Source organism: Gadus morhua, chromosome 9 (assembly GCF_902167405.1).
Source record: "Gadus morhua chromosome 9, gadMor3.0, whole genome shotgun sequence".
Classification (NCBI taxonomy): Eukaryota; Metazoa; Chordata; class Actinopteri; order Gadiformes; family Gadidae; genus Gadus; species Gadus morhua.
Window position 1 is genome coordinate 8,637,995 of NC_044056.1, and position 27,500 is coordinate 8,665,494.

Consider the following 27,500-nt stretch of genomic DNA (forward strand, 5'->3'; position numbering starts at 1 on the left):
GATCCTCTACGGGAGGCCAATGTGGCGTCACACAGAATACTTATTTTGCGATCGGTATATACTTGATAGACAACGATAATGAGAACTTCCCGTATTGTAAATATGGAACTTTTTCCTCGTACGAACAAATGAATTTGAAAATGGAACTCGCAGCGTTGCGATTGCGAGTGAGATTAGGCGTAACGTGCCTCTGCTTTAATGGTTTGCTGATGTGCCCTTGGGCCTCCTCACGTTTCCCCCGTCTTCTCTCTCTCTCAGCAGAATGTTTTCCATTAGCTGCTGTTCCATTCATACTTGCTGATCTCCGCTAGCTTCTCTGGGGATGGACAGCTGAAATAAAATCTGCAAAGCTTGAAGTCAAAACTACCTCTGGTCTTTTTGTCTCTCCTCTACTCCTCTCCTCTCCTCTATTCCCCTCTCCTCTCCACTCCTTTTCTCTCCTCTCTCCTCCTCTCCTCTCCTCTATTCTCCTCGCCTCTCCTCTCCTCTCTTTTACTCTCCACTCCTCTCCTCGCCTCTCCTCTCCTCTCTTTTACTCTCCACTCCTCTCCTCGCCTCTCTTCTCTCTCCTCTCCTCTCACTTCTCTCCTCTCCTCTCCTCTCCTCTCTTCTCTCTCCTCTCTTCTCCACTTCTCTCTTCTCCTCTCCTCTCCTCGCCTTTCTTCTCTCTCCTCTCTTCTCCACTTCTCTCCTCTCCTCTCCTCTCCACTCCTCTCCTCTCCTCTCTCCTCTTCTCTAATGTTCTGCTCCCTTCTTTAGTCTTCTCATATCTGCTCTGTTCATCTTTATTCATCTCTATTCTTATCTTCCGCCAGTTTCGCTGTCTCTCTTATTATCATTCTCTTTGTTATCCGTTCCACTGATCCGTCCGTCCCAGAGAGGTGAAAAGGAGTGGCCTGTGACAGTGGCTTGACGAGGAAAGGATCTAACAAGGTCCTGCGTCTCGATTATAGCTCTGAGGTTAGACATGAACACCCCTGAGGTCCACCCTGGGCTTGTGTGCATCTCCTTATCTCACTGTGCATGATTGTGTATCAAAACTTCTCTACTCTCTCTGCCCCCCTCCATTTTGCACTCTCTCTCTTTCATTCCCTCTCTTGCTTTCCCTACTGTTCTCTTTATCTCTCTATCTGTCGCTTTCTCTCACTTTCTTTCTCTCTAATATCTTCTCTAATCTCCTGTCTCCGTTCAGAGCTAATGTGGTTGATGTTTATTCCCTTTCTTGTTATTCCTCTTCTTCTTCTTTTTCTTCTTATTTGTGCTCTGACTCTGTGGCTGAACAGGAGAATGACCCTTGAACAGGAGGTCTTCCCTGCATCCATTCCACTTCTTAAACAATAATCTGCTTGGCAGGTCACTAGCGGTGCTATGGAGATGTTTTAGAGAACGGTGGTTACATTCTGCGGGTGATTCATCCAGAGCTCCCTCTCTCTACCTCTCCGGGAGAGAGAGGGAGAGCGAGAGAGAGAGAGATAGTGAGAGAGACAGAGAGAGTGCGAGAGACAGAGAGACATAGACAAAGACAGAAAAAGAGAGACAGAATGACAAGAGTGTGAGAGAGAGAGAGAGTGTGCGAGAGGGAGAGAGAGAGAATGCGAGAGACAGAGAGAGAGAGAGAGAGAGAGAGAGAGAGAGAGAGAGAGAGAGAGAGAGAGAGAGAGAGAGGCAGAGAGACCTAGACAGAGAGACAGTGAGAAAATAAAGAAATTGAGCGAGAGGGAGAGACAGACCGTGTGAGTGACAGAGAGGCAGCGAAGTATAGAGAGAGAGCGTGTTTCCATTGTAAGAAAGAGGAATGGCATGCGCTGGGGTTTGGCGTGCCTCCACCGACAGGAGAGGAGGCAGAGGGCTTCTGACGTCACTGGGGGAAACGTGACCCATTTCTCCCTCAAGAGAGAGACACTGAGAGACATAGAGAGAGAGAGAGAGAGAGAGAGAGAGAGAGAGAGAGAGAGAGAGAGAGAGAGAGAGAGAGAGAGAGAGAGAGAGAGAGAGAGAGAGAGAGAGAGAGAGAGAGAGAGTGTCCTCGGGCGGGCTGAGCAGATGTTGCAAAGTACCCACATATAAATGCATACACACACACACACACACACACACACACACACACACACACACACACACACACACACACACACACACACACACACACACACACATATACATGCATGCACAAATGCATACACACATAAACACGCATGCACACACAAGCAGACACACACACAAGCACACATAATCACAAACACAAGCACACATAATCACACACACACACACACACACACACACACGCACACACGCTTGATGGAGTAGACTTTCTCCTGGTCCACTTGGACGTTTGTGGTGGAGTGGTTGAGGCAGCTAATTAGACAGGGGACTAGTTAGTCGACTTGTCTGTCAGACTTTAATTAGACCTTGAAGGTAGAGCTGATGACATGATATCATCATGTCCTATCATGATGTGAGACTGACTATCGTCTGGAGCTCTGTTTGGTCCATCTTCATGTAGCCTGAATGTCTGAGTGAATGGCTGAACGTATGAATACACTTGTATTACATTTGCATTTAGTGTATTAAGCTGATGCTTTATCCAAAGCGACTTACACTAAGTACATTTGTCAGAAGAAATAGAAACAGCCATATATCGCTGTCAGTAAGGGTGTTCATAGAAGTGCCAAGCACTAGCAATCACTAGGTTATCCCATTCCCTGTACTCAACAAAGACAGCTAGAATAAGATGCTACACAATGCTATGTACTATTTTGGAAAACCGTACGCATTTTCAAACTAAATTCTGTAAATAACTGAAATTATTTATATGTTCTAGTGTAGAGTATTTAAACAGCAACCTGTGCTGTTTAAATGTGCTGTGTGTTGTTGTCACCAACACCCTGCGTTGCCAGGTAGAACGCACTGGAGGTAGCCGTTTTGGTCGCGGCGCAGATCAGCTAATCGTTCGGTTCCACCTCCTCGACCTGCCCCAGGCCGCGGATCTCCCAGCATGCCTTTCTGCCATTCCACGCAGCGGTTTAAAGTAATTCCATAAAGCTGGGCTTTCTGGGGCCTGGTTTCCTGGCTGAGGGCTGGGCTGAGCTCTCAGCAGTATATACCCTTTATGCCATCAGCCTGAAAAGGTCTCGAGACCGCAAGTGAGACTTCAAACATTGTTTCAGAAATGGATGTTTAATGTATTCCCCATGCAGTGTCATTTTTTTTTCCAAAGTTGAAAGTCACTTTTAAAAGAAATAGAAGAAAATCAACTGTTGACACATTTTTATTACCAATTGCATTAATTGGAAGATTTTTACGGGTTGAATTAGAGTCGTTCTCTGAAGATGTCAGTCTGCCAGTGCCACACCATCGTTTTTTTCTCTCTTGTTGGATGGTTTCTGCCTCTCATGTAAAGCAGCTCTACCCATAGCACGGTCGCAGTGCCATTTCTTATCCCCCCCCCACATAAAAACATGCAGTAATGTAGTCAGTCTGCCAAGCCACAGCTTGCAGCTGCTTCCTAATTTCAGGTGAAAAGCTGCCAAATAACCCAGATCTATGAAACGGAGAGCCGTGCGTGTCTATTGATCTTCATCAGAAGCTTGGCTGTTTGCACTCGATAAGTTGATTTAGTTTAGGTGTGTTTTTTCTGTTTTGTTCACAGCCCGTTCTGGCAGTCGCTTCTCTCGTCGTTTGTAATATTCTCGGCTCCCTCCTCATAGGAGCGTAAGAGGCTCTCGTGTTTCGGCTACATGTTTTTGTTAAGTTTAGCCTTGTTTTCGTATTCCGAGGATTTAGAAGAGCGAAGCGGCCAAGATAAACAAAAGATTCTAGCCACTCAGGATGGGGGAGCGGGGTGGGACCTCTCTCTACTATCTTTGATGAGCTCATTATTTTGGAAATGTCAGTGATAATGAAGACGGGTCACCTTCTTCGAAGAGACTCGAGTGAGCGTGACCGAAGCCTTTTGCGTCTCCAGTCGCGGCCCGGGCAGGGCCTGTTGTACAAGCCGTCGCCATGGGCAACCCCCCGTCACCCCCTCCCCCCCCCCTGCCCCCTCAATGCTCAGAGAGATTAATCCTGCTTCATTCCGCATGTGCAGATATTGTTCCCCACGCAGCTCCTGGAACGGACCCTAAATGTCATAGGAACTACTGCACAAATGTCATAAAACACACACAAACACACACCCACACATGGGCAGACAAACACACACACACACACACACATGGGCACAGACACGTTCACACACACACACACACACACACACACACACACACACACACACACACACACACACACACACACACACACAATTTCACACAGCCCCACACATATTTTAACATACATAAATAAAACACACACGTGCCTATGAAAAATGCATGTCTTTTGGGGGTGGGAGTGCATATTTCATGTATGTGCAAACACACATGCTTCTGTCGGAGTGGGGAATGTGCCCCTGTGATTCTGGCCACTGATGCAATAGGCGCTCATTCATTGGGGACTTGGCAGCACGTGAAGACAGATTCAGGGGACTCTAAATGAAAAGGTCAGTGGGCCTGTTCTGAGTGAGGGTAAGATTTCCATCATCGCTCCGCACGCTTGCCGGGACGCAGGGCCAAGCAACACAAAGAGTGTCTCTGAAGCTCATGACAGCCCCGATTCCGCCATTAAGTCAATACTCTACCCTGTGAACAACCCCCCCCCCCCCCCCCCCCCCCCTCTCCCTCTCACCACTACTCTCCCCCCCACCCCCCTTCCTTTGGCTGGGTGGACGTTGGTTTGAACATACTCCCCCCTTTGAACGTCGTCAGGCAGCGGCTTTCCTCCATGCCCCCCAGTCCTGACAGTGCTTTTGTGTCTCCTGATTCCTCCACCAGTCCTCTGGTTCTCTGGTTCTCTGCTACTTGTCTGGTCCTCTGGTTCTCTGAACCTCTGGTTCTCTGGTCCTCTGGGTCTCATGTCCTCGTGTGTTTCTCTGGTCGTGTCTCACACCCTTCATTGTTTCCAGCCGGAGGTGAAACACGTTGATGGAAATGTGTCATGTGTCTGTTGGTGTGTTGGTGGAGCAAGACAGCGAACATCACACACTCTCTCGCTCACACACACAACACACTCACACTCACACTCACACTCACACTCACCACACACACACACACACACACACACACACACACACACACACACACACACACACACACACACACACGGTGGAATAGTTCCAGGAAAATGGCATCTGTGCAGGCCATCACAGAAGGAGAAGGAGGTCCTCTGCAGACATTTACATATGGTGGTCAGCTGCTGGTAGGGAACTGGAACAAGAGGTCACATCTGAGAGAGAGAGAGAAGAGAGAGAGAGAGAGAGAGAGAGAGAGAGAGAGAGAGAGAGAGAGAGAGAGAGAGAGAGAGAGAGAGAGAGAGAGAGAGAGAGAGAGAGAGAGAGAGAGAGAGAGAGAGAGAGAGAGAGAGAGAGAGAGAGAGAGAGCGAGAACACACACGCGCACGCACACACACACACACACACACACACACACACACACACACACACACACACACACACACACACACACACACACACACACACACACACACACACACACAAGGACAACTACGTTTTGCCCTTCTGCATTGCCCAGATACTCTGCCAAGGCGGTCGCCGGTAGGTCAAAATGACCATCCCAACATAATTGCCGTGTCCGCATAGGCTAGTAGACAGACTGCTTTGGACTCCTGGCGATTTTGACACGGGTACAATATACGGTCGCTGCGATGAGTGGGCTGTTGGCTGGACCAGGCCAGGAGCTTCCTACAGGCTCATCTTGAATCAAACAGATAGCGGGACACGCTGGTCCATATTAAACAGATATCAAATATTCACAGTTACCCAATACTGACGTCATTCACACGGTTCTGTCGACCAACTGCCGGCGTGGCGCGTCATTTTGGTAGCAAACCGGACATTTTGTGTGTGCGAAAGCACCATTTTTCGATTTAGTTTTTAAGTATATCCGGTCTTTCACACGACGACCGCGCTGTCGACTGATTAACTAAAACCTGAGTCAATGAGTTTGTCTGGAGGGGAACCTTGGGAGAGGTTGAAGAGCCCTCTCTTGGGCTCCTCATCAGGAGCTTTCTAAAGGACAGCGGGCCACAGTCCGCCCAGCGCTACTAATGGCTGCTAACGGGATCCTCTGGAGGGCAGGCCTACCGCCACCGCTCCAGGGACAGCCGAGAGAGAGAGAGAGAAAAGAAATGAGAGGTACAGCCAGGGAGCGAGAGAGGTTAGTTACGCTAGCAAGAAGGAGGAGGAGGAGGAGGAGGTGTCTGTCCTGGTCTCCACAGCTGGCTTTCATTAGTGTGTTTGTATTGCTGGGCCTGAGATGACTAGAGCCAGTGTGGACCCAGCGAGGCCAGACCGGCATACGGACCCAGACCAGCGCACTCCCCGCTGGGAGAGCTCTGCACACAGCCTTCACTTTCATTAGTTCTCCTTTTGCTTTGTTCCTTCTCTCTTTTTCTTCTCCTTACCAAGGTGCCAGAAAAATGCTGAAACAAACGAATGTCTCCATTAGAAAAGGTTATTTGGAAAGATATTACACTGTGTTATCTCATATTTTGTATTATTTTCTTATCTTTCCCCTTTCTTTCCTATTCTTTTTCTCCTTCTTTTCCTACTCGTTCGCAATCTTTCCTAATGTTTCCCATTCTTTCCTTTTCCTTCTCCACTCCCTTGTCCCTCTTTCTCGGTCTTTCCCATCTCATCCCATCCCATTAATTCCCCATCCCACAGCCCAATCTAGCCCAATGAGTGGTAAACGGTCGTGCCGCGGTGCTCTGCCATCTCTTTTAATTGGGAGGGCATCGCTGCGGGCGGAGAGATGAATTAGTCATTACGGCGACAACATTACGGCATCGAGCTGCGGGCCATTAGCGAGGCCGCGGCCGCATACGTTCTCGCTCGCTCTCGTTCCCGCCGTCGTCGTAATGATCGTTTATTAAGCTGCTGTTCTGAGAGTCGTTCTGCACGCCGGGCGCCCTCGCCCCTTTCCACGGTCAGTGACCACGCCGTCGCCGCGTGTGTAATGGGTGTAATGCTGTTACCGTAATAGTATTCCGATAAATGTCATTCACGACTTTCGCTCTTACAGGAGTGTATCGGGTGACGGGATCGGACCAGGAAGGTAACTCGCGGTTAGGATTACCCCAGAAGGCCGGTGGGTACATTATTCAACACCCCGAGTCCCGGGTGTTGAGTTTCCTATGATTGATTACATCTCTTTTAAAGGGACATCGTGGATTAGACCAAAATAGATTATGGACAACAAGGGTGTGAGTGTGAAGCTGAACGTGGTACGTTGAATATCACAGCTTGTGTATTTGTAGTTGATGCACATGATCTGCAAATTGATTTTCTAATGTACATTGCAAACCTAAATGATGACCATTGAAATCCTAATAAAACGAAAAGCGGTTGTCCGACTGACAATCTGCTTTTCGTTCTTCGCCGGCCAACGTTTGCACCTCCGACTCGTGACACATGATGTCACCCGTCCGTGGCGGCGGTCCCGTTGCTTAAAACAACTTTGTTAAGCAACAGCGAGGTTGTAAACAAACAACCCTACAAACCACGGAGCACTTCTTCTTCTTCCTCACACTCAAACCCTCCTTCACTGCAGAACCCACTCTGAGGAGAAGGGGGATGGCCGTGTGGGAGCGTGAAGGCCAACCCTGGCCCGATGCAGACACAGGATCTGCTGAGCAGGGCAGCGAAGTCTCTGCGACATTGAGGTTCTTAGGAAGGTATATACGCCCTCGGTCATCCAGCGTTGAGCTATGGCTATAGCTTGATAGACATCACAGGGGGAAAACCATTGTCGCTTTGTGCCGTTTCCTTATAGGGGATTTGAAAACGTGCAAAATAAAAAACACCATCGTATTAGGACAGCTACTGTTTTTCAAACGTTCCTAAAAACGTACAGGCGGCTGCTTCTTCTGTGGTTTTTCATAGTTCCTGTCAGTGTGTCTCGTTAACAATTAGAAGCAGCGTTCTTTAAAAGCTAAGCGCTCCTTCTGGGTGGGATGTGGTGGGTCACGGTGACATGAGGCGAGGTATGCGGCCCTCCAGGGACGGGGTTTGAAGACGGGGGCCGTCTCAGTAGCACCTGGCCTGGGCCCAGGGCCTCGGACGTGGGGGAGCGAGAGGTTGCGTGAGCACACCGCTCATTAAGCCCCCCGGCACGCCAGGTGGACTGCAGCTTGGGTTTACACACACACGCACGCACGCACGCACACACACACACACACACACACACGCACACACACACACACACACGCACGCACACACACACACACACACACACACACACACACACACACACACACACACACACACACACACACACACACACACACACACACGTCACACAACACACACACACACACACACACACACACACGCATATCTGCATACACACGCTCGCACGCACACACATTTGAACGTACGTACGCACGCACAAACAACAACAAGCATATGCATGCACACACACACACACGCGTGCACAATCCTGCACGCACACCCGCCCACACACACAAAGACACACACACACTCACACACATTCATGCATGCACACCCACCCCCCACACACACACACACACACACACACACACACACACACACACACACACACACACACACTTACTCTCTCACACCGCCACACACACACACACACACACACACACACGCACACGCACACGCACACACACATATACAAACATATGACATTTGGCTCACATAGCCTCTAATGGGATCATCCTCAGTGTGTTATCAATGTAACTCTATCAGTGATAATGCAGAGTGTAATCAGTCTCAGGTTCTGCCTCGAGTGGAGTCCCATTTGCCATGCTGAAGCGACAGGCACCTTTTGGCCTGAATGCAATAAGTGGACTTACGTCATCCACATTAAGGCCAGCTCAAAGCAGAGATATTGAACTCAGAGGCAAGGGGTAAATTACAATTTGTAACTTAGCTGTGAAATACCATATATGGACAAAACAGGACCGTGTTTCTAACTGTCAGTAGCTGCTGCTTATAATTAAGTTTCACAGTATCATGAGAAGTGTAATATATATGAAAGTGATATGATAATATATAATTTCATACCTACATTTACAATATATATCTGTTATAATAATAACAACAATAGATATAATAATAACGTACAATAGTTTCATTACTTTTCATATGCACGGTACAATGGAATACTATTTAATTGTGTCCCTCATGTAGAGTGCTCCTAATGATGAATAACTATTGTGAATTGTGAAATAATTTCAGGGGGTGAAGACGGAGAGGAATATATCATGAAGTCCTTGTTATTTCTGACTTTGACCCAGTGTGTTTTGGACTGCAGACAGTGTTGCGACAGTGCCGGTGTGAGCTGGTAGCCGGCCCGGGGCCCTGGTCCTGCCCTAATGGCCTTGGCAATAGGGAACGCATATAGACTTAGTAATGGAGTCTCGGCCATGTGTTTGTCTCCTCCTGCCCTGCTCTGATTGGTCGCTGGTTCTTAATTACCACGGCGACTGTTTATCCACGCTGTTTGCTCAGATCCTTATCAGCCCTAACAGTGTTTTAACTCCCACGGAAGAATGTCCAGTGTGAGCATGTAGGAGAAGCCGAGAGGAAGTGTGTGTGTGTGTGTGTGTGTGTGTGTGTGTGTGTGTGTGTGTGTGTGTGTGCGTGTGCGTGTGTGTGTGTGTATGTGTCTTTGTGCGTGTGTGTGTGTGTGTGTGTGTCTGTTTGTCTGTGTTTCTGTGTGCATGTGTTTCCATGTGTGTCGATGTGTGAGTGTGTGCGTGTGTGTCTGTTTGTGAGTGTGTGTGTGTGTTTGTGTGTCCGTGTGTGTGTCCATGTGTGTGTGTGTGTGTGTGTGTGTGTGTGTGTGAGAGTGTGCATGTAGTTGGATATGTTTGTAGACAGGGGTTAAAGAGTATGGAATGCAGAACATGCAGATTGTGCAGAGTGATATCTGGGTGGTGGTTGATCTTGTTTTGCGTCTCTCATAGTCAGGATGCAGGCTGGACGACCAATCAGGACACATTCATGGCCCAGACTATTTTTTATTGGTCTGTGAATTGAACTATAACTAAAGTTATATAAAAAAATGCATCCCCTTTTGAAAATGGCGTTATCTTTATGAAAACTCAGTGTCCATCTGCACTCGGTATGAAAGGTTTTTCTCTTTGTTAGGTCAAGGTATAAGAATGTTTCCTTTTAAACTTTGCATATAGGTGTCTGAGTGTGCGTGTGTGTGTGCGTGTGTGTGTGTGTGTGTGTGTGTGTGTGTGTGTGTGTGTGCACATTTCTGCGTGCATCTCTGTGTGTTTATGTGTGTGTAACCCAAGCCTTGGCCATCTGTGTGTGTGTGTGTGTGTGTGTGTGTGTGTGTGTGTATACGCGTGGTTGTGTGTGTGTGTGTGTGTGTGTGTGCACGCGCGGTTGTGTGTGTGTGTGTGTGTGTGTGTGTGTGAGTAATGGACGCTGTTTTATTGGCCAGCTCTTCAGCAGACTCTATGAGTAATCACATAATGCCTTCTCTGACGTCAGAGACGTTGCCGTGGAAACGCACTGCGCCCGGCTCTGGGCGGGCCTTCCCCTTTCTTTTTTTCCCTCTCCTCACATCTCATCCTGTATGCTTAATACTCCACAGCCCAGATGGAAGCGCTGCCTCTCTGGCTGATATAGATCTCCAGTCTATAGATTTATAAAACACCCACGGTACAACACACACGCTCTCATGAATGGGACTTTTTCGTCTCCTCTGTTTTATTTATCACTTATTTCGGGTTTTTTTATATATTTTCCTTTGTTCCCTGTTTTTCATTTAATTTCTCTTCGTCTTTTCCTCTGATCAGATGGTCCTGTATAAACTGTATCATTGTTTTATATTGTTCTCCATTCATCTTTCCTCTCCTCTCCTCTCCTCTCCTCTCCTCACTTCTCTCCTCTCCTCTACTCCTCATGGTGCTCGCTCTTCCCCATCTCTCCCTTCTCCTCCCCTCCTCTTCCTTCCCCTCTCCTCTCTTCTCATGTGTTCTCTTCTCTCTTCTCATGTGTTCTCCTCTTCTCCTCTGCTGTCACCTCTTCTCTCCTCCCCTCCCTCATCCTGACCTCACCTCACCTCTGCTTTCTTCTCCTCTCCCCTCCCCTCTCCTCCCCTCCCTTATTCTGACCACTATCTCTACTCCCTTCTCTCCTCTCTTCTCCTCACCTCTCCACTCTTATTTTCAGTTCCATCCTTCAACCCCCGCCTTTGTATTCACCTTTTTCTCCCTCCCTCCACCTTTCTCCCAACCTCCATCGTTCTCCCTCCCTCCACCTTTCTCCCGCTCTCTTCCAGCAAACTCTGCAGTGTCCCCTGAACCACCTCTGGGTCTTGTCCCCAGCAGATGTACTCATTCTTCTCTCTCTGCCTTTCATGTGTTGCTAAATTCCCCTGAACGACTGACCTCTCTCTCTGTCTCTCTGGAAGTCTTTCCTTTATAGTTTTCCGTTTTCCCTTCGCTCGATGCGCTCTGGTGGATGAAAGGAAAACGCGGTCCCTTGTGTAATTGTACCTACAGATGATTCGTACCGTTCCAGGGCTGTCAGTTGGATCCACAGAGGAAACCAGGCAGTCCGGGTTTGAGTTCAGAAAATGTTCAATTTCATGGTCGTTGAATGCAAATCACTCCGTCGAGATTTTAATAAATTGCACATAGTACATTTGGCCGTACAAAGAAAGTACAAAGAGCGATTAAATGTTATTTTCTGTAACTGCTTCAATACGTTGTCTAAGCATTTGTTGACTGTGTGGCGCACAAACACATATGGAAAAAGGAAAGATTCATTTGAAGAGTGCTTCATCATTTCATTTCCTTCATCTTCTGACTGGCAGGCAAACGGTCAAAACGTCAATAATACGACTTGTCTGGTTATTGTGTTAACTTTGGCCCGCTACACAAACCAAGCCTTTAATGGCTCTGTGTTGTGTTCTCTGTTGTCATCGCTCAAAGTGGAGAGCGTCTCAGAGCACAATACTGGAATCCCAAACCCTTTCCTCCCGAGATGAAAATTGGCCTCTCGCTGTTCTCTTTTATTTATCTTCTTGCTCAAAACGCCACCCCCCTGCACTCGTACCGCTCGCTAAATGTCCCGGGCGGTCATGAGTGTGATTGGTGTCTGGTCATCCGGGCGGCAGATCGAGCGGTCATCTGGATGATTTTGTTATACTCGGAAACAGAGACGCTGTTAATGGAACCCCGCTGTCTCTCGCTAACCAACTGGGTGGTTCGGTGGCCGACGCCGTCTCCCCCCTTAGTTCAAGCTCATTGGAAAAAACCAGGGTTTACTCGGTTTACACGCGCCTCCGATTTGTGGGTGACAGGAGCGGTGTGGCGTGTGACGCTAGGCTGTGGTGTTGCGGGAAACCGACACAAGCGGCTGAGATCGTCCACCGTCTGCCCACGGCTGACCGAGCTCTCTGTAGGCCGTTGCAGAGCCGTTTCCTGAACCCGGTGACGCTGCAGGAACTGTAAAGCCCACGAAGACGACTCATTGTTGGGGTGAAACTCCAGCCAAAACTTGCAGTTTGACACGGCACAGCGAATTATGAATATACAAAATGAGAAGGATAACCAGGTTTGCTCAGGAATTGACCCTCATAATTGGGGATATTTGGTTTGTTAAGATATTTAACATGATACAATTATATTTATGAAGATTTAACTTGCGAGAAGCGCAATAGTCTTGTAGCCGTTTGGTAATCTTTCAGCTTTGGTCAGTCTATGAAACTTGGACACAAAACATGTCGGATCAGAGCTAAAGCGATCCGCGTTGGAAGCGGTATAGGCGCTGTTCTTCAACCTCCAGGTTGCGGCCCTTCATAGCCGTTTCCTCTAGCGTCACTTTACTGTACATCCAGACGGCGAGGGGGAAAGCGGAGGTCCAGATTTCCGTTGGAGTCATCAGCAGGTTTTTTTCTTACATGCGGCGTGACGCAGGTAGCGGCCAGCTGAGATGTGAGCTCTGTGCGTCCATCCCCCCGGGCCCCCCAGACCCCCAGCTCCCCCAGCACCCATTATGTCCATCCTGGTGCTGCAGTCCTAATCAACTTAGACGGAGGGAAAGTCATTTATTCGAGGATCTGTTTTCCATTATATCAATGCGTGCAACGTAATAAACACGTCGTTCTTTTTACAGGCCGCCGATTCGGCCAACTTTCCGCGGTTTTTTTCTCAAACTCCAGGGGTGGTCGGTTGGCGTTTTCTGCTCCTGCATGGCACAGGCCAATCAACAGTGTGTCAGTAACTGTTTACGACTTTATAGCTCCTTCTTTTTTTTTTTTTACGGTGGCCACCTTTCAGTCAAGCATTGTAATTAATTGAACCCCCTTCTCTGCACCTTGGAATACCCTTTTAGGGCTTGAGTTCAGCGGGGGTAAATATACTCGCCTGATGATGCCGCTACTTATTTAGAGTGGCAACGAACGGCCTCTTCATCTAAACCCTCCGCAGAAATGGCGCTTCTTTTTTTTTTATTATCACACAACATCAAGTACAGTACAACCCTGGGGATTGTGTCTGTTAAACATTGGCGTGTTCAGCCTCTTCAACGACGTTGCTTGCTCAAACAAAAATCAAGCTCTCTTTACATTGCAGTTGCGTTGCTCCCTTGCCCTGATCGACGATTGGCTGATTCAAGGAGATGTGAGGTCAGGAGGTGTTAATAAACGAGGTCCACAGAGGCCCGTGCTGGGTTCGGTCGCATGTCTTCCCAGGGCTGGAGGTTGAGATGGAAGCAGGATGAATGTGGGGAGGGAGATGGTGAAATGGCAAAGGTCTCGGCTAACTGTTTCTTCAGCTGCTCTCCGGGGCTGGCTTTTACTGTTTTGGGAACAAATGAGATTGTGTGACGCAAGCGGAGTCTTTGTTTTTGTCGTTTGGTTTCTTAATAGATTTATTTGAATTTATAATGAAAACCTGTGCTGGTCTTGAACAGTATTTCACTCGTTATCACTTTCTGGTAATGATGTTCTTTTTATTAATGTTATCTCATCCGATGATTGTATATTTTGAGACCAGAGACCAGAATTTTTCAAACTTAATATATTTTAATTGATTTTGAAATAACTAGTGTTTTTCCAATTCTATGCAAAACATTTTAATGATCCTGGTCCTCTCCCTTGCGAACATGCTTGTAATGAAGTGTAGTTTTCATGTTATTTAACAACAAATTAATTCTAGCTCAAAAGCTGTTCAGTGGATCACAGATGCTTAGGAGAGAAGTTGTATTGTGCTTCTCTGTTATTTCTGTCATCTTCTGTTCTTTCACGTCATCTAGGGACAATCTCTGCCGTAATACAAACATACGACCATCCCTGTCATACATTTTTGACAGATTCTACACATACGCGGTCTCAAGTACTGGCTAAAATGATACTTGGCACAAAGGAGGAATGGTCAAAACTGGTGTGCCCTCTCACCTATAAATCTTTGTATTTATGCCAAAAGTCCTTGAACTCTTGCATTAAAGTATTCCATCACAAGAGCAATTCCAATTAAAATGAACTAACAACTTCATAACCCATGTTACGGTCAAGTTTTTGCAAGATTTTAAACTATCAATCAGGAACTATCATTAATTTGGGTAGCATTATAAAAGTGTAAGACTGTAAATCTCTCTCTCTCTCTCTCTCTCTCTCTCTCTCTCTCTCTCTCTCTCTCTCTCTCTCTCTCTCTCTCTCTCTCTCTCTCTCTCTCTCTCCCATCAGTGAGACAGCGCTGTTGAGAATTAAGATTGATGAACGCCCGGTATGCCTGTGTGGACGTCATAGCTGCTGCTACGTTGTACCTCCTCCCACATGGGCAGCGTTAGCTACATGTAGCGCAGGGGCAGCCTATCACGGGCGGCCATCAGTCAGCCTTCAGGAGCAAAGTGTTCTTTCGTGGAACGTTTTTTTTGTGTGTTTTTACGGTGTATCTGTGTTAAACAAAGGGAAACGCTCGTCCTTGTTGTGTATTTTTACTGGGATTCCTTCCATGTTTGAACAGCAGCTTCAGAAGAAAAGGCGAACAATGTTTTTCCTACCCCGTGGAGAGTTTCACGGTGCTCACTGCATGTGCACATGAACATCTGTGTGTGCGTGTGTGTGTGCGTGCGTGTGTGTGTGTGTGCGTGTGTGTGTGCGTGTGTGTGTGTGCATGTGTGTGTGTGCGTGTGTGTGTCACAGCATTGGCAGAGACCAGCAAGCACATGCAGGCACATACACACACACCGACAAACATACACACACACAAACAGAAAAACCCACACACAAGCATTCACACGCACACACACGCACAAGCGCACACACACATACACACACACACACACCAAAAAAAAACACTCAAGCATGCACACACACACACACACACACACACACACACACACACACACACACACACACACACACACACACACACACACACACACACACACACACACACACACAAAAAAACACACAGGCACACAGCTGACACACTGAAACAAAGTTGGTATTAAATATGTGCTGATCTGTGCTGATCTCTGGCGGGACAGCGACTCTCTCCCCCTGGGTGGTCCATCATCATCGTCTCCCAGCAGAGAGCCCCTCTCTAACCATACCAAGTATTACTTTGTCAGAGTAATAATGGGATAGGCAGCGACATGTTCTGCACACGCCAGGCCTTTTTTTGATGTCTAGTAATGTTAACCAATGTGAAAGCATCATGTTGTTGTTTTTTCAGGCTCAAGCTAAATGCTTATGCCTACAATACATTTTTTTTATTTTCATGGCCGGCAAGCTCGGGGTGAATCCCACTGAGTATGAAACTAAGGAAAGATATGTGAGAGACACCGAGGTCAGTGGTTTCACTGGTTTCACTGGTGGTTTACCAGCCCCATTCTGAATCTCCTAATCCTGTTCGTCTGACTCCCCCCCCCCCCCCGCCCATCACACACACTCTCACACACACACACACACACACACACACACACACACACACACACACACACACACACACACACACTCTCACACAAACACCCACACCAACACACACACGCAAACGTACACACTCGCACTCACCCACGCCCAGACACAGACCCACCCCCTGCTGTCTTGGTTAGCACTTTCACCCGAAAAACGCTGCTTGTTAAGTGACCTTGTCTATCATCTGAAACCCATCTGAGCCTGTGAGTGTGAGGCTTTACCAGCCCACCGGTTCTGTCTCTGCTACTGAGAACACCGCACCATGCTAGCTCTTTTACGATCTGATAGCATGGTAGCACGCTGACCCAGAGGACAGCCGTGCCTCCCACCTGCGAGAAAAGAGGAAATGGAGAGTTAGGCAACGCATACTGGAACACACATGCAGTTTATTAGTGACTGGAAGTCACTCGGCACATGCACGCGTACGTTCACACACATAAACAGGCCTCCGCAATGAATGTGCACGTACACACATATGTTCACACAGTTACGCACACAGACAAACCAAAGTACGTCTACAAATGGTCGCACACACCAAAGTATGCACACACACACACACACACACACACAGTATCCTGACATGTGTTTATGATATGTTGTGAATGTGTCAGTGATTTATAAAGGTTGTAAAGACGGTTGATTTAAACGCCTGCGCTGCGGACCATTCTCCTATCTTGTGTTTACTGTGGCGCTGTGGGAATCTTGACGTTATTGTAAATGTACTGTGTGAAGTTTAAGAGTCGGAGAGAGAGGTGTGTGTGTGTGTGTGTGTGTGTGTGTGTGTGAGTGCTTGTGTGTGTGTGGTCCTCTCTTGGAACAAGCAGACAATATAGAGTAGTTCGCTGCGTCAGCCCTATGAAAATAAGACGTAACTGGTTCTCGGTCCACGCAGGTGAAAAGCCATATGGCTTTTACAATTTAGCATTTGAGTTTCATCTATTCATACATTCCCTCTTCGGCTCAGTGCCTCCTGGCCACAGAGCCATGGATCATGAACTATCAAATAAAAACTTGATATTGCTAAACAAGAATATTGTATTATGCACGCCAAACGCACGCTGCAATATTCATCTGTAAATTGTTCCAAAGTACCGTGAACCTTACTTCAAAAGCACAAGTTGTCATGTTTAGGTCAGATCCAAAGTGCATTGTTATTCAACCGTTCGTTAACTTTAAAAGCCTTTCTGACGCAGATTGTCTCTTCCAAAAGAAATATTGTTTGCTGCCAAAGGCAGACTTGTGGTTTTTTATAAAAAAAACTGTTTTACTGGGGAAAGTAACACCCACCCTTTGTGTTTGACAATACACCATATTGGCAGGAATGTAACGCTATTTTTCATAGCACTACATAAATCCTGCGGGAAGAATTCTGTTTTGGTTCAAACTATGACTAATGGTCTCTCTATCTACCTGTTTTACCTATCTGGTCTTTTATAAATCATCTCATTTCAAAATGCTATAAAAGTACAGCAATTATTTTTTGAGACAAATAAATCAATATTGGCATTTAAGTTTTGAATGAAAGCATGAATTATAAATGTCCAAATAAATATGTCTGAAGAGGACTGGTCCAATGGAAATGCATTGTGGGAAAAAGAAAGATGCATTGTGGGAAATAGGGAAATGGATTTTGGGTAATAGTGAAATGCATTGTGAAAAAAAAGGGAAATAGGGACATGAAATAGGGAAATGTATTCTGGGAAATTAGGGAAGTGCATTCTGGGAAATATAACTCTTTATAATACCGTCTCCATATCTTGTGAGCTCTGTTCCAATCGCACATCATTAGGGAAATAAGACTAGATGATATCCACTGACAACACACAAACATATACTCGACTGGCTTTCACTGGTGGTGGAATGGGGATAGGATGAGTAGTATTTGTATTCGACCCTAGGCCAACGTGTACAGGGTTTGATCCCCATGTGTCCAGTGACCAACCCTTCCCTGCTCCATGTATCTACGTTCACGGAAAGTTGCCTGGATGGAAGCGTTTTCGAATGTTTTCTGAAATGACCCAATTGCATTGGAAGCAATACTTAACCTCCCTGTAGCAGGCCTGGGCCGAGCAACGATATACTTGACTGGCTCTCACTTGGGGTGTTGGGGGTTAGCATGGGTAGTAATTGTATTCGACCCCCCGGCCAACGGGTTGAGGGTTCGATCCCCAGATGACCCCTCCCTGTTCCTTCCTGGGATGTATCTGTGTTCACGGCCAGTCTCTCTGGATGTCTCGCGCCGCATGCATGTTTTCTGAAATGACCAAACGATATTGGAAGCAGTACTTAACCTCCCTGTAGCCGGTCTTGGCCGAGCCGGGGGCTAAAGCCGCCCCACAAAGCCCTGCTGGCACCTTGCAGGCCGTACGCAGCGCTGGCCTGTAAAACAAATAAACAAGTGAATGCTGTGTTTCCAGACTCCAGCGGCAGCAGCAGCAGCAGCCCTGACTGGACCATTATACACTAATGGCTTTGGCATGTCCTTTTTGGGGGTAAAGGAGCGGCGGGGGGTTGGGTGGAAGGGGGGGGGGGGGGGGGGGGGGGGGGGGGGGGTTGGGGGGGGGTTGCCAGGTCTGCCTAGTCCGTTCCCCCCCTTTTTCACCCGGTAAAAAAGAAGAAGAAGAAGAAGAAAAAAAAAAAGGTGTAGTTCTGGGAATCTCTGTGCCTGTGCCCTGAAAAGTGTTGATGGTTAAAAAATAAAAAGCAGTTCAACCATGTGATGTAGTATTGGATACAGAAGTATCACTCAACGTGGTCTCGGGTTCGAAGCGCCTGGGTGATATTTACCCGGGCGTGCGCACGCTGCCCCTGGGATTGGAGCGGGGCGCACTGCATTGTGTTTGATGTCGTTTTTGAGGTCAGTATGTAGGGTAGTGCCGCTGAGGGTTGTTACTCTGGGGAGGGCAAGAAGAGAGAGAGAGAGATAGAGAGAGTCAGAGAGAGATGGAGAGAAATATATAGAGAGAGAGAGCTCTACAGAGGCAAGGACAGAGAGTTAGAGAGGGAGAGATCCAGAGTTAAAGAGAGAGAGCGAGCTCTACAGAGGGAAGGTGAGAGAGACAGAAAAATAGAGATATAGACAGTAAGAGATGGATAGAGAAGGACAGAGAGAGAGGGAGAGAGCTCTACAGATGGAGGGAGAGAGAGAGAGAGGAAGATAGAGAGATAGAGACAGTAAGACAGAGATAGAAAAGGAGAGTGAGACGGATAGAGGAAGAGAGAGAGAGTAAGAGAAAAAGGGGGAGATACAGAGGGAAAGAGAGAGTAAGGGAGAGGGAGACATAGAGAGGAAGAGAGAGATAGATAGAGTAAGAGAGATATAGAGAGGGACAGAGAGAGAGAGAGAGAGAGAGAGAGAGAGAGAGAGAGAGAGAGAGAGTGCGCTCTACAGAGGGAGGAAGAGAGGGACAGAGAGAGAGAGAGAGAGAGAGAGAGAGAGAGCGCGCTCTACAGAGGGAGGAAGAGAGAGACAGAGAAAGAGAGAGAGAGAGAGAGAGAGAGAGAGAGAGAGAGAGAGAGAGAGAGAGAGAGAGAGAGAGAGAGAGAGAGAGAGAGAGAGAGAGAGAGAGAGAGAGAGAGCGCTCTACAGAGGGAGGAAGAGAGACAGAGAAAGAGAGAGAGAGAGAGAGAGAGAGAGAGAGAGAGAGAGAGAGAGAGAGAGAGAGAGAGAGAGAGAGAGAGAGAGCGCTCTACAGAGGGAGGAAGAGAGAGACAGAGAGAGAGAGAGAGAGATGTAGGCTGCCAGATTCGGTCGCCGTCGGGGGAGATGCTGCAGGACTCACACACTCACTGCTCCCATTAGACAGGCTTTACTCACTCACAGGAACGCGCAGGAGACAAATCCCATTGGTCACACTTCAGGAAGTGGAAGACGGGGAGAAAAGGAGTACAAAGGGAGGGGGGCAGGGCGGTAATCGTACAGTAGACACAGTACAGATGCAGCGACGGTGTGTGACACACACACAATCAGTGCGCGCGTGTGTGTGTGTGTGTCTGTGTGTGTGAGTCCGTGCGTATGTGTGTGTGTGTGTGTGTTTACGCCTGCCTGTACTGGCCAATGAGAGAGATGCTTTGCGAGTATGCAAATGCAAAAACGGCTTAAAGGTGTACATGTGCTAATCTATGCGCACACACGCGTGTGTGTGTGTGTGTGTGTGTGTGTGTGTGTGTGTGTGTGTGTGTGAGAGTGTCTGTGTGCGTGTGTGTGTCTATATGTGTGCGTGTGTTTCCCCCTCCTTACGAAGGCCCCCTCACTTTGGCAGTTAGACTTAACGACTCCCTCCTGTGATGACGCAAATGGCCCACGCTAGCTGACCCCCGTGGTACAACTTGTAAAATATTAGCCAGCAGGAATAAGGAGATGGCTTTTCCTCCACTCTCCCACTTAAACAGGCCAGGAAGGCGGGGTTCGTAAGCCCAGTCCTCCCAACCAGACCCCTGGCTTCTCAGGCTGGGCTGGAGGGCTGGAGGGCTGGAGGGCTGGGGGGGGGGGGGGGGGCTGAAGAGTCCAGCAGCTCTAGGTTAGCGCTACGGTCTGAGATGTTCTTGCCTCACTGTTCTCCACACACATGCTAATGATACGCAACCTTGATGTTAAGACTGACACTACTGCCTATTGCACAGGGGGCCATTTCATTTTATGCCATGACTTTGTTTATATCTGCCTTTTGAGGAGCGGACCACAATGTTGCAGGAAATAATAATACATTTGTTTTATCATTTATTATTGTTTAATAGTCCCTCAAAGACCAGGTTTAACTACTCCTGTCAAGTCATAAATGATCGCATTTGTACACGAGGTACACATCTTAAACCTCAAAGGGACATAATTCAGATCCAAGACTGGGCCACATGTGCAGGTATGGTTGACGTCTCCGGACTACCGCCACCTGCAGGTGAAACAGAGAATGACATGTCAATGCCACACAAGTGTCTTGAGAAGGTTGGTCTGTTGACTTGATGAATGTGATGCTATTCTTTTTTAAGTCTATGTTCGTGTTTGAAGCCCTATTGAGCCAAGTGTTGAGTGACCTACATTCTGACAGGGGAAGTGATCATACTCAGTGCTACAGGAGAAAACATACAGACGTCTTTGAACGAACACAAAGACTGAACAAGTAAGCGAAATACCGAGTCACCTCAGGGTAAACTTTAAAAAACCTTTGTGTGTGTTTGTGAATCTCTCTTGCTTTTACTCAGACCAAACCATGACCTCCCAACAATGCAGCAGGGCTCTGATTGGATCCTGTCCCACTATCCATACCGTAACAACAAACAACACAGTCCATTGCCTTCGTGTTAGCCGTCGTTATTTGCAGCCTTATTTTGCTAATGCTCTCTCTCGCTCGCGCTCTCTCGCTCTCTCTCTCTCTCTCTCTCTCTCTCTCTCTCTCTCTCTCTCTCTCTCTCTCTCTCTCTCTCTCTCTCTCTCTCTCTCTCTCTCTCTCTCTCTCTGTGTTCCATACCCACCTCTGTTGCCATCACAGCAAGGGTGATGTGCTTTGGAGTCCTCTCTTTTTTACAGGAGGAGGTGGGTACGGCTGTATTTGTTTAAATGCCAATGGACCCTATGCTGGTGGGAACAGCACCGTTCAAACTACCACAGTGTTATCTTCCAGACAGTAAAACCTCACAAACCGACTGGAGGATAATGTTGAGTTAATCATGTATCCTTCCTCTCAGCACAGAGATACGCTTGCATCCTCCGTGATTCCTCCTCCTCCGGTTACACACACACACACACACACAAACACACGCACGCACGCACGCACACATACACACACGCACACGCACACACACACACACACACACACACACACACACACACACACACACACAGACACACACACACACACACACACACACACACACACACACACACACACACATGGCAGGTCTGGGTACCGGTATAAACCGGCTGTGTCATCAAATGCCCTGATGGAACGTTCAAGGAGACACACATCAAACGCCAGGGCCTGAGGGACAGAACTGGACACGGGTTCAAACAGACACAGGAAGAACGCGCAGTGCCCAGTGGTGAACCAAACGTGGTCACGACGGTTATAGTTATTAATATTAGAGTAGCAGTTAGGCATGATTCTGTGCTCCATATTAAGGACAAGATGCCGTTTGATCCTCCAGATGCCATCTTGTGAACGAGTCGCTTCTAAACGAGGTAACGTCTGTCTGCAGACGGCCCCCAGACGGACGACTACTCCACGTTGATTGATTTATTTTTTATTAAATGCTTCGGGTTTGGGTAATGAGACCAGAGGAATCAGGGCCAGAAATCCTGGAGTAGAGTCGGGTTGGAAATACAGAGCGAGAACGCGGACTTCAAACTTCACAATAAAAATTTAAATTTGACTTCAAATTAAAAGTGCTGGATTGTGTCCAAGTGCGGCGTGTGTTCATTAAAACTACACAGCGCGGCTTCTACGTTCTTCATTATCTTTGAAGGGCAACAACATGCTCGACGTGACACAGACGGTGTACCACGCCTTAACGTGTCATGTCTGTTACCTGAAGAACATGTACGTACGTCCGGTGACATTACACACATATAATTAAAAAAACGCCTCTCGGATCCCCAGCCAGATGTGCGGACTCGGAGCGGCCTGGGGGAAGTGGCTTCTTAGCGCTCTGTTGGCACAGGCAGGTCAATAACAAACAACCCAGTGGATTCCAGCCCCTATGTTTGTGCGTTTGACAGCAGCCTGTTTGTCCAGAGCCTCGGAGGAAGGGGAAAGCTGGCCTGTGGTTGGTGGCTGGGGGCCATCATGGTGGACAAGGCCTGCTCTGCCCACTGGTAGCCCGCACGGCTACGCACTTAGCACTCCTAGCACTCTTAGCAGCGTCTGGCCGGAGTGGCACACCGCAGGGTTTCCGCTGGCTGGCACTATGTGAGGCGGTAGAATGTGGCTCACTCACTTTTTTTTTTGCTGTATTGTTGTTGTAGGGTTTTCTTCAGGCGTTTGGCGACGTTTCGGTGTGATCGCTTTACGGTCGTCGTGAATAAACCTTGGGATGGGGTTGGGGATTAACTGTTTATCTATGGACTTTTGGGAGCCCTTACCTTTGACTTGCTGGGCTCTGAATGTGCTGTGTCTTTCTCGGTGTACTATGTTACAGTGGGGGGCTGTGCACCACATTGGCCGTTTCATGTGAACCTGATTGTGATTTATACGACGTTAACATTTGTTGAACGCCTCCTTTGAACTCTCCCTTTTATTACACACTATCTTGTGGTTGTTTTTAACCTATAAATATTTAGTTGGATCATAACTGTACACTAAATCCACAAAATTGTTCCTTATCAGAGCCAGAAACAAGGAAAGGGGTTGATGTTGTTCACCTTGTTTGAGTGTCATGTTGCTTTTGTAGCTTGCGTCACAAAAAAACCCCGCATTCTTCAACTTTTAAATAAACTCAAACTACTTTACCCTCCCAAGTGCTGTTGTCAGACGATTGTCAGACCGTTATAAATCAAGAGTGTTGCTTCAAGTGAAGGTAAGACACTATGAAATCGGGCTTATTGTGAATTACTAGACGCCGTAATGAATCTAGCGGGGGGTGAAACAAAGGGCATCACTTCTCCAAACGTGTCCTTTCTAAGTAGGGGCCTTGGAGATGAAGAGGAGAAATATATTTCAGAACTCAGCTCAGGCGGCCTGTTCCTGCCTGCAGGGTATTCGAGAAGAAAAAACCTCAAGAAAACATTTCTGAGGAATCATCATTCATGTGTGGTTTGAACTCTTCAGACACAATGAAAAGTTACAGCAGCAATGTCAGATATTTGTGTGTGTGTGTGTGTGTGAAGGTGGTTTCTTTTGGGCTTTTTAGTTTTGTGTTGTTTATTTAACTGAATAATTCATTTTGAGGGCAAATAGGGCATTTCATAATTGAGTTTTGACAAAGTGCATTGTAGCATTGATTTTAACACAACTAAGACATCTCAATTCAATCTCTTTGAGTGGCTTTGAGTGGTAAACTGTTCACAAGGATCGTTTTCATGTATGTCTTTATTACATTTTCATTGCAGTTGCACCTTTTCCCCTGACTGGGTTGTCATCCTGTCACAGTGAGGCGATGAAGAAAACTGGCTTAAGCAAGACCCCAGCATTGTTGACGTGAACGCGCACAGCTCCTCCGCTCTATTAGGAAAAGCCTGTCATCAGCGGCATTAGACGGCAGCGCACCGTAGCCATTACAACTCTCCTACACGGCTCGACTCTTGTTGAGTCTCCCCTTTTATTTTACTCTCAAACTTTCATTAAGTGGCGGCGTTTTAATGTACGACGGGGTGTGCATGGCCTGATTGGGCTTTTTATGTGACTCCAAGACAGAGCACTGATTGCTCATGCCCTTTATAGTTCCGTTAAACATTAGACCGCGACGTACCGGGAAGGAGAGAAGCTATTCTTCGTAATCGTACTTCATCATAATCAAAGTCCTTTGTCAAAACAGGGCAGTGACCGGCTACGCAATGGCTGCCATTATATTCAGAGACAGAAACCGGTGGTGAGCCAGTACTAGTGAAGCTCCAAGAGGTCTGTTTCTAGTCTAACAGATTACCTCTGAGGATAGGGACCTGACCATTACCCACGTCAACAGCAACCTATTGCTTTAGAATGGTAGTTGGACCGCTTGTGGGAAACGCTCCATAAAGAGAGCAATGATCCAACCCCCTACAGACATTGCCCTTAACTAAAAACCTCCTGCAGACCCCCCCTGAGTGATCCCGGCTCTGCACCCTGCCCCGGCCCTGTTCCTCCAGCCCCGAGGACAGCATGGCTTCCACATCGTGGGCCGTTTGTCTGCGCTGGCTCGTGGAGTCGGGGGCATCTCCATCACACCGGGGTAGAGGGAGCTCCTGAGACCCTGAGAGGGGACCGGTCAGGGGAGTGGAAGGGGGTTTGTCGTGCGTTTTGTTACGTTTTCTGGTGGGTCTTGTGTGGAGGTCCTGTGCCACGCTCCCTGCAGAAAGCGAGGCTCTGGGGTGACTCCTGTAGCAGTGGAAAAAGGGCTTTAAGAGCCCCTTGGGAGCACACGGCGGTTGGTAATTAGACGGCATAAAAGTCCTCACTTTCCACCGGCCCATTAGCCGGTGAATGGGAACTAAAGTAAACCGAACCTGACTGTGAAATTCTATTAGAGTCCGACGCTTTAATGGAATGTGAAAAGCAGGCGCGCACTTCAGCGTTTATGTGGCGCTGGGCTTTCTCACGTCATCGGGCCCCACTCCTTCGCTCAGCTTGTAAAACACACCAAAGACTTAAAGCCGCATCCATATATTTCTGACCACTAGAGGGAAGCCATTGGTCGTTACGCTCGTTATGTAACGCGATAACATCTATTATGTAAACATCATTTTTGTAGAACGGATCTTGTAAACAAAATCTAGGAGCTTTGCTCCTTAATCCTATATTATGCTCCCACTGCAATGCCGTATTATTGGATTTGTCTGCAAACTTTCAAAAGACAAATTAAAACCAGACCGGTCTCTGGGTTGTTCCGATCTATTCTCCTCATGAGAGGATTTGTAGAAATAACAATATTTTGATTGGTCCCAAATTTCTCCGCTGGGATTATGGATGTACATCTGACCTTCTCCTCCCCAGTCATTTGTCCCACCGAAATAAAGAGAGAAGCAGTGTAGTAGCCGGCTGACCTAGCACACAAAGTGCCCATACTCACCCTTAGCCTCTCTCTCTGTGTTTCCACAGATGTTGCCCCACTCAGAATGGGACCACAAGAGAGGCTCCAGAGGCTCGCAGGTCGGTGCCATCTCAGTGTTCACCTTCATTTACATCACAGTGTGTCATAGTCCCATGGCACACAACACACACTCACCCAATTGTGTAGTAATCGTCTTGTCTGGGACCACAACCATGTCACTATTATATCGATGCATCTCCCAGCTCCAGGTTTTACTCATTGCTTCCAATTAGCTTTGGCGGTGAACTGCATTGTTCAGCTTTATGCTCTGTCTTCCCACCAGCATCTCCGCAGCACTGTGGTTACCTCGGATTTGGCACCGACTACGTTTTCTAAGGCTGGGGGGATTTGAAGCGAGTGAAAGTAAAGCACATTGAACACATGCGGGGCCTAATAGAGAGAGCCAAAACACATGCTTGTGTCCGCTAGGCTTCCTTCCACAATCTCTTCTGTACATATGTCGTGCCGTGTGATTGAGTGTGTGTGTGTGTGAGTGTACGTGCGGTCGCTCTCAATCGTGTGTGTACTTCCACTGCGGTTCTCGATCTGGGCTCGTAAACGTGCATAGGCGCTGTGTATTTTTTTTTCTTCGTTTTGCCGGTTGGAGAGGTGATGTATAATCGCATGGCAGAGCTCCAGGGGTACAGGGGGGGAACAAACAACAGCCGGGACAGCAATGGTGCTGGCCAGGCCCGCTGCTGTTGTGGTGTCATCGTGTGGCCACCAACCTTATCAGGGAGGAAATCCTCCACCCAAAGAATGCTTGGAAGGAGTGTCTGCCGTGAGGCGGGTTGCGCTCGCAATAAACACTGAAGATTTAGCTGGAAAAACCGCGAGGGGAGTTTTGCAAAGGAGAACTCATGAATGTAGATCATCATCTTTTTACCGTGAAGGATGATGCGTGCGGGAGAACTGAGTGCTGAGCTGGACTGTGATGCACTGTAACGTGAAGTAACAGTACATCTGAGCGTACTTTAACAAGTGTCGATCAGCAATTTTTTCGCACACTTTTTGAAACGGTGTCAGAATATGAATTAATGGCAGAGGGCGACCGATGCCAGGCCGGGCCCGTTGCGTTTGATTGATGGAACCCCCGAGCTGTCAGAGTCGGGCTCGGGTTCCAGACCTTTCTACAAACACTGGGAAAAGTGAACACAGGTTCCACCAGGGGAGTTCTCCTCCCCGGGTCCAGATCCTAAGAGCTGACGCGTCAGAACCCAGGCGCTTGTCTTGGCCTCCCCTCTCATCTCCTGCCTGTTTTCCTTTGGCTCCCGTTTCCTGGGGCCATATTGTTAGCTACAAGACAGACTAGTTGTGTAGTGTGCGTGTGTGTGTGTGTGTGTGTGTGTGTGTGTGTATGTGTGTGCGTGTTTGTGCATTGGCGTGTGCGTGCATGTGTGTGTGTGTGTGTGTGTGTGTGTGTGTGTGTGTGTGTGTGTGTGTGTGTGCGTGTGCGCGTGCGTGTGCGCGTGCGCGTGTGTGTGTGTGTGTGTGTGTATCCTACACGTTGTTCTGGAACTGGTAACCAGCATGGTTGATAGATTTTTACTGGGCAGTGTTTGCCAATATGCATACACCCCCTAACCCCCCCCCCCCAAAACACACACACACACACACACAGACACACACACACCCTCCCACCACCTCCTTCGAACCTCTTTACAGCGTGCGGTAGATGTTAAACTGTAAGGAATTGGCAGTGAATCGATGTATAGAAGGAAAGGAGTGAGGGAGATATTTGCATTCGACTTG

General features: G+C 47.8%; 1 protein-coding gene across 2 annotated transcripts in view; it reads left to right on the top strand.

The window, feature by feature from the left end:
* The window catches only part of LOC115550702 (cGMP-inhibited 3',5'-cyclic phosphodiesterase A), a 70,022-nt gene that overhangs the window by 13,635 nt on the left and 28,887 nt on the right, over positions 1-27,500 (top strand). The window contains exon 2 of one of the 2 annotated variants that reach the window (XM_030365970.1): positions 25,757-25,807. The exons of the other annotated variant lie outside the window; for it this stretch is intronic. Within the exon in view, the coding sequence (XP_030221830.1) occupies positions 25,757-25,807 (51 nt within the window). The remainder of the gene's footprint in view (positions 1-25,756; positions 25,808-27,500) is intronic. 2 annotated transcript variants of the gene reach the window in all.